Consider the following 8,532-nt stretch of genomic DNA (forward strand, 5'->3'; position numbering starts at 1 on the left):
CATCGTTGATGGAGGCTACAGTTGTCTCTCCTTGGGAGATGAATTGGTAGTCATAGGGGTTGTTGGTGATGAGCATCATCTCTGAAAAGCAAACAGAAATGTCAGATTCGGTAAAATCCAGTGAGGTCCGAGCAAGGATATGTTTTAGTTAGTACATGGATGACAGTATTCTTTATTTACCAAGCAACTCTGGTTTCCTTTGGGACAGAATCTGGTAGAAAATGTGATAGTCTCTCTCAGCCTTGAGCTGGAAAGTCACACGGGACTTCTCTAACAGATCTGTAAAAATGCAAGGCGGAAAAGTTTATTGAAGGAAGCAGTTTAACATTATTGTATATATGAGAATAGTTGATAGTTGATTTGAATATTCCTTACAGGTCTCAATGTCTGCGGAGGCTAGCTTTCCACTAGCAGCAAAATGAATTCGGATGAATTTGCCCTGAATAAAAGTTAGAGAGCCAATCATTCATTTTGGCATCAATTAACATAATAGTGAATATATTATGTGCCTTGTATCATATGTTGTATGTTTTCAATGGTAGTGTGATCACAATGGTCTGTGGACAGAAACTTACGAATCTTGAGGAATTGTCATTTCTAATGGTCTTGGCATTACCAAATGCCTCCAGAGCTGGGTTAGCCTGGATGATTTGATCCTCCAAAGTCCCCTGGAAGTATTCATAGCAGTGCTTTGATTACAGTAATGAAGGGTAAAGTGCCATTAGAGAACATGTTATCTGTTTATTCAACAAGTTAACCTTTTTCTCAGAGGCTGTGTCCTTCTTTCCTCCTACAGCTGCAATACTGGCGTAGTATTGAATGACTCTCTTGGTGTTGACAGTCTTCCCAGCACCAGATTCTCCGCTGAGGATATAAATACAGTATATAACAGTAAAATAGGCTCAAAACAAATGGAAAGTATCTCAAAATGAAAAATTCACACTCAAATGGCCAGGCTTTAGAACTGAACATAGATGCATCATGAAATAAATTAAACTAATAACTTGGTTCAAGGCTGCCTTCTGACTGATTAAAAAAGATTCCAGAGCAATCAGAATGCTGTACATTTTACATTTATATTTTAGTCATTCAGCAGACACTCTTATCCAGAGTGATTTACAGCAGTGAGTGCATACATTTTCATACTTTTTTCATTCTAGTCCCCTGTGGAAATCGAAGCCACAACCCAGGTGTTGCAAGCGCCATACTCTACCAGCTGAGCCATACTCTACCAGCTGAGCCATGCTCTACCATCTGAGCCATGCCCTACCAGCTGAGCCATGCTCTACCATCTGAGCCATGCCCTACCAGCTAAGCCATGCTCTACCCTAAAGTGCAACAATTCAGCTCACTATTCCCTCATCCCCTAAAAACCAGCCATACAAGAAAAAAATCTTGTATATTCTTCATTAGTCTACTTTCGATACAATCCCACAAATGTTGCATGTCAACATTCAAGTTTTCAAGATATAATATCACTTTTCTCCTGACGCCCAACATCAAACAAGAGCAAGAAGTCCAATGCAAACACAATGTTAGCTCTATGTGCTTTTATTTTAGCATGGATGCTCAATCTCATTGATCTCAGCCAAGTCCTTTTCAATTGGTGAGCTGTGTAAGACCGTACCAGCTTTTGTGAAAAGCCATGGCCCGTCATATCACCATTAGTATTGCCTCTATCCACCAATGCTGGCATGAACTGACTGTTCAACTTTAATATGCCCTCAGCCCCAAACCAGGCTTCAATGCGTTTTTATGTTCCTTCTTCTTATCAGGAATCACAGGATGCCTGTCACTAAATTCAAAGTGCATGTTTTATCCACTGTTAATCAGATGTATCAACACAACAGTCCAAATTGAGGTAGTTAAAATAACACAAATATTTACATGTCATTTGTCAATGCAATACTTTCCAATTAATCCATCCATTTATCACAGTATACAGCCACATTAAGCTTCTATACAGTAGCAACACTTTGATGTCACTGTCAGACAATGTAAGACCTAAAAATAGACAAATTCAGCTTGATGAAAAGGAGAGAAAACTCACGTGATAAGAATGGATTGGTTCTCCCTGTCTGAAATAGATATAAGGACAAGGTCACATATTTTTTTTAAAGAATACACTATTATTAGTACCGTAATGTTTGAATATCTTTTGGGTGAAAGTTGAATAAGATATTCTAAGTCATCTTAGTGAGTTTACCTGTCAGCATGTACTGATAGGCGTTATCGGAGATGGAGAAGATGTGAGGAGGAGCTTCACTCCTCTTCTTGCCTCTGTAGGCTGAGACCACCTCCTGGTTATATACTGGCAGCCACTTGTAGGGGTTGACAGTGACACAGAACAGCCCGGAGTAGGTCTGTAGAAACAGGAAGGAGTCAAAATAGAAAAACTGAAAGTACATATTTAATAGAGTATGATAAAATACAGAGTATGATATTAGGCCTACGTTTATTATTCTGAATACTTGGCCTAACCAGATTGTTGTGCAGTTGAATCTAAGATTGGTTGGGTATACAGTGCATTCGGAAAGTATTCAGACCCGTTGACTTTTTCCACATTTTGTTACGTTACAGCCTTATTCTAAAATGTATTGAATAATTTCCCCCCCCTCACCAATCTACACACAATACCCCATAATGAAAAAGCAAAAACAGGTTTTTCGAAATGTAAAAAATAATAATAATAATAATACGGAAATATAGCATTACATAGGAATTCATACCCTTTACTCAGTACTTTGTTGAAACATCTTTTGCTTACAGCCTCGAGTCTTCTTTGGTATGACGCTACAAGCTTGGCACACCTGTATTTGGGGAGTTTCTCCCATTCTTCTCTGCAGATCCTCTCAAGCTCTGTCAGGTTGGATGGGGAGCGTCGCTGTACAGCTATTTTCATGTCTCTCCAGAGATGTTAGATCGGGTTCATGTCCGGGCTCTGGCTGGGCCACTCAAGGACATTCAGAGACTTGTTCCCGAAGCCCCTCCTGCGTTGTCTTGGCTGTGTGCTTAGGGTCATTGTCCTGTTTTAAGGTGAACCTTCACCCCGGTCTGAGGCCCTGAGCACTCTGGAGCAGGTTCCTCAAGCATCTCTCGGTACTTTGCTCTGTTCATCTTTCCCTCGATCCTGACTAGTCTCCCACATCCCCACAGCATGATGCTGCCACCAACATGCTTCACCGTAGGGATGGTGCCAGGTTTCCTTCAGACGTGACGCTTGGTATTCAGGCCAAAGAGTTCAATCTTGGTTTCATCAAACCAGAGAATCGTGTTTTTCATTGTCTCAGAGTCTTTAGGTGCCTTTTGGCAAACTCCAAGTGGGCTGTCATGTGCGTTTTACTGAGGAGTGGCTTCCATCTGGGCACCCTACCATTAAGGCCTGATTGGTGGAGTACTGCAGAGATGGTTGTCCTTCTGGAAGGTTCTCCCATCTCCCCAGAGGAACTTTGGATCTCTGTCAGAGTTACCATCGGGTTCTTGGTCACCTCCCTGACCAAGGCCCTTCTCCCCCGATTGCTCATTTTGGCAGGGTGGCCAGCTTTAGGAAGAGTCATGGTGGTTCCATCAATGCTGCAGAAATGTTTGATACCCTTCCCCAGATCTGTGCCTCGACACAATCCTGTCTCGGAGCTCTACGGACAATTCCTTTGACCTCATGGCTTGGTTTTTGCTCTGACATGCACTGTCAACTGTGGGACCTGATATAGACTTTTTATTTATTTAACATTTATTTAACTTATTTAACCTATATAGACAGGTGTGTGCCTTTTCAAATCAAGTCCAATCAATTGAATTTACCACAGGTGGACTCCAATCAAGTTGTAGAAACACCTCAAGGATGATCAATGGAAACAGGATGCACCTGAACACAATTTCGAGTCTCATAGCAAAGGGTCTGAATACTTGTGTAAATAATGTTTTTTTATGGGGATATTGTGTGTAGATTGATGACAATTTTGTAACAATGTAATCCATTTTAGAATAAGGCTGTAACATAACAAAATGTGGAAAAAGGGAAGGGGTCTGAGTACTTTCCGAATACTCTGTATGAGTCTTAAGAATACCAAAAACGTGGCAAATATCAAAAACATGGTTTAAAAACAAAATGCTTGTTGGGTGTTTGGCTGGTAGACTATTCAATTGGATTTTGATTTATTAGAGATAGTAACTCTTCAGGTCAGAATATCTACTTTGTTTTATTCCACAGTGTTAAGAAATTAAGAATAAATCCAGCATGTGTGAACTCACGTAGATCATCCATGCTGCATAACGCTCTTTGAGGTTGAACAGCACAGCTGGCTCATGAAGGAAGGTAAACATCGCCATGTCTTCAATTTTATCAAACTTTGGCGGGTTCTGAGGGTGGACATCACAGTCCTTCACAGTCACAGTCTGTAAAAAGAAATGATCAGTGTCACAAAAGCAAGTACTGTTGAACTATTTGTCAGTCATTTTAAAACAGTTGTTCACCAACAGTACATCAAAAAAGAGTATTAGACAGTTAGATTTCACAATTATAATTTTTACAGTAATGTAACACACAAGTGTTTAGATCCAGTAGTTTCTGGCATAAATGTTGTCATATTACATATAAAGTCATATTTTGTTAAAATATAATCCTGGTTGAGCATCTCTCACAGCTTACTAACCTTCCCATTCGCAGTGTCAGCGGTGACTTTGTCACCATCTCTGCTGGTGATGGAAGCCTTCACAAATTCCACTTCGGTGTCAGGCACAAAGCATTCCTTCTTCATGTCGAAGGGACGGGTCTGGGCCTCCAGACGCTCCCTGTCTGACTTCCTCAAGTAAGGGGCTGCAGGCCCGAACTCCGCCATATGAGCGTCTCCCATGATTTACTGTGTCTAGAGAAAGAAGAGGAAATCAACTCCATTATTTATTTATTTTTATTTAAAGAAATTAAAGAGCTATTTGTTGCGGGTTTCCATTTATTCCATATTATATCAGTCATCACTGAAATAACAGAATAGAATTTAATAAAATGTTTTAGATTTTTTTTTATTCCTTTTGTTAATTTTGAATGACTTTATTTCATTTCTGATTTCCACGTATTCAATTGATTCTAAGGCATTATTTCTGAAACAGTATGACTTGATTTAAAATAAAACATTTTAACAAAGGTTAATGCAGAATCAATAACACCCTGATATGATGTTAAAATGCCCTTACCACACCAACCCCTTTATAGAAGACTGATGCAGGTAATGATCCTGTGGAAACAAAAACACACATTTTAAACCATATTCACCCTTTCTAGCACTCACCTTCTTCACACAAAAAGGAAGATTATAGCTCCAGCATCACGTCTTACCTTGCAGTAGTATGGTGGCCTATTGTGGTCCTGACCATGTGTCCTCTTTATAAATGAAACCTCTCTGCCAAATATGGATATGCATCTCAGGGGCCAGGAATGTTATTGTGTCTGTGTTTGGTTGGGGTACAAGAGTGGTGGGGGTTAATGAGTGTCGGAAAGCCATGTACTGTAGAAATCACCGGGTAGAGGTAGTCTTATCAGTGAGGGTGTCCCTGAAGGCTCCATATTAGGTGCTTCGTGGAGTGTTGTAGTTAATCATAAATATATTCAAGCAGTGAGAGGAAGTCAACTCCATCTTTAAATAGTCAAGGGATTTTGGCAGCAATCTCAAAATTCACTCATAAATAGCAGATTATGTAGTTTATTTCATGTTATACAATCTTGCAACAGAAAATCCCTTGTAGTCTAACTGGTTCACTTGCATTGTTGGAATCAATACCATCTCAACTGAAATTCAAAGCTTGAACTGAAAATAGAAAATGTACATGTCAGATAGCAGCTGGGTGGTCTACATTTTCCAACTGCTGAGCAGATCTTGCTTTAATGATGTTACTTAAATTACAATTATAATGTTCCTTTCTAAAGGAAGAAGAAAACAAATATATATATATTTTTATCAATATGTTAATCTGTTTTGAAAAGAAAAATATGAAGAAATAAGATGAACAGATGCTAGTAATTGTAGGGTAGACTGGGGGCAATTGTAACAGGGGGCAATTGTATCACCTTGAATTTCTCCAAACAGAAACCATCTATAGTGATGAAATGCACACTGTGCATGCCCATTTACGTTCTGTTCCTGCTTAACAAGTTACAGCCAAATACATCTCACTATTATTTTTATGGGCAAATGTTTGTTTTTTAGGGGTGAAAGTCGTTTTTTCCACCGGCTGTATTTTTCTTATACTGCCCTGCGCAATAATGTCCAATAATTCAAACGAGCATAATTTTCATCACTACACATTTTAATGAATGACATGTGTCACTACTGTTGTCTCTTGTTAGTCACATGAGGTTATGTCATGGCTGCTGGGTTGGGGGCAATTGTAACGCTTTGTTAAAATGTCCCTGAGCCAAGCAGCCAAATTATGAAAACAAGGGATTTTAACTTAAAGAATGTATGAATTATACATTAATTATTGAAATACTATCTTTAAATAGCCTTGGGGTCCTGTAGAGAGTCAAAGAAGTTGTAAACAGATATAATCTGGGCAATGTGAGATTATTCAGATGTTTTGAGAGGAATCGAATTGCCATGCACACACATGGGTTTTACTGTAATTATTATGTACAGTACATAGAAATATGCATATTTCTTGCAAAATCATTACATACTTCTATGATAATATGATAATTCATAAACATTAATGTTTTTGAAGTGAAGTTAATTTATTTGGTTTATTTTTCAGGTGTTCCATTTGACCCCAGTCTGGACATTTCGGATTAAAATCAATATTGTGATTTGACCATCTTATGTACAGACATATAAGTGGTATGAATGATTAGGAGACAGATGTAAATTTCCTATATCCAAAAAATGACTGGCCTAGTTCAAGTGGTCTCTGAGCAATAGAGTAAAATATAAAAACTGTTACAATTGCCCCCAGTCTCCCCTGCATTAAAGAACTAGAGCAAATATTTAATGTCTCAGATGTCTTACCGTGGCACAAAGATAATCATTTGACTACCGGTATTTTTTGGAAAACACAAAAGAAGATATTGGATTTCACAACGGGATATTTAAGAAAAAGATGTCATGACAGGGTTTTCAATTTCCCAGAGGGCTTAAGAGGAGTTCGTGTTCGACATTGGTAACATATTGTGTTTTGTTATCATAGCCATAGACTTTGTGGAAACATAAGCAGCAATATAAAATAGCCAATGGGCCGGTCTAAATAAAGAACATTTAGGCAGCGAGATTAACCAGGCGGCAAGTGTCAGGCAACACAGACAGAGGTCGGTCACAGGTGACAAGCTTTAGATTTAGCTGAAAGATAACAATAATGATACACAATGGAGACGGAGGCAGTAACTGCAGATCAATACGAGGCCAAGGTCATTGGCCTTGTTGATGTTTATGTTAATACTATCTTAACATTTTGATATACGTAAGTAAAAAAAAAAATTGGGATAAAAATCTAACATTTTAGATAGCATGAACAAAATGTTGACTGGAATGGGCTTCCATAGGTTCTCCATTATCACCTACCAACAGCCAGTTAAAACTCTTTCCCCTTAACGGCAGTCTTGTTGACATGGCATTGTGTCTGAGGACAAAGATAACCATGTCAAATTCCTGCAGAGTGCCTCTCACTGATTGAGGAGGACAGCTTGTGAGTCATGGTGGGTTTTAAGCTTTCAGTGTCCAGCCATTACCTACGTGTAGGATCAACTGTAGCAGATGACCATACCCAACAAAGGTTTCTTTCACATAAATAGAGAGTGACAGTGACAACACATCAATATGCTATGTTACATTTATGGTGTGGAGTTAATGCTGAGCTGTGTACGGTCAGGGTTATGGCTGGTTTTATCTGAGTCAAAATATTTACATCCCGGGAATTCTGTCCATCACATTTGATGACGTGTCAAAGAAATCAAAAGAATAAAGTACTCCCAAAGTGAGGAAAAGCAATGAAATGTAACTACTAAAAGTAAAATAGAATGTTAGTAACTTCCACTAATCGTCACAGCCTTTCAAAAGGTCAAGAGGTTAAAGATGAGTCAAGTGCTGGTAACAAGTTTTAAGATTATTTATGTTCTGATAGCTTCCCCAGGCCTGCAAATGACAGCTGGCGTTAGGGTGGCAAATTGAAGTGAGAAATGCCATGCCACTGCTAAAGACCCTGTGAAGATAAAATTGACCTTCCTATCACTCTGCCCAAAGTCAAACCAGCACAGATTAAAGGAAACATGAGAAAATACAAGACAGCTAGATGCAAATGGGGCATTTTAGTTAGTTGAATTAATTAAAATGAGTCACCATACCTACCTCCTACACACATATATTTACGTTCATACACTCAAAGGTTTTTAATATTCCACTTGTCCAACCCCTTAATTGTGCCTATCACTTGTAACATTCTGTTCCTGAGTGCTCTTTGAGGCCTATTCACAGCAGTCCAGACACCTCTTGACATTTTAACCTTATATGAAATATTGGCAGGTTAACAACACCATGTATTTTATTAGCCTGA

The 8,532-nt window shown here is 38.8% G+C and overlaps 1 protein-coding gene across 1 annotated transcript; it reads right to left on the reverse strand.

The window, feature by feature from the left end:
• Positions 1 to 1,538: 1,538 nt before the first annotated feature.
• myh7 (myosin, heavy chain 7, cardiac muscle, beta) lies at positions 1,539 to 5,356 on the reverse strand. The gene is given in 7 exon segments (NM_001141238.1): positions 1,539 to 1,795; positions 2,051 to 2,078; positions 2,207 to 2,363; positions 4,252 to 4,395; positions 4,653 to 4,865; positions 5,191 to 5,231; positions 5,333 to 5,356. Coding segments are annotated over 5 exon segments (612 nt in total). The 5' UTR covers positions 4,854 to 4,865; positions 5,191 to 5,231; positions 5,333 to 5,356; the 3' UTR covers positions 1,539 to 1,713.
• Positions 5,357 to 8,532: the final 3,176 nt, after the last annotated feature.

This window comes from Salmo salar, chromosome ssa03 (assembly GCF_905237065.1).
Source record: "Salmo salar chromosome ssa03, Ssal_v3.1, whole genome shotgun sequence".
In the NCBI taxonomy this organism is placed as follows: Eukaryota; Metazoa; Chordata; class Actinopteri; order Salmoniformes; family Salmonidae; genus Salmo; species Salmo salar.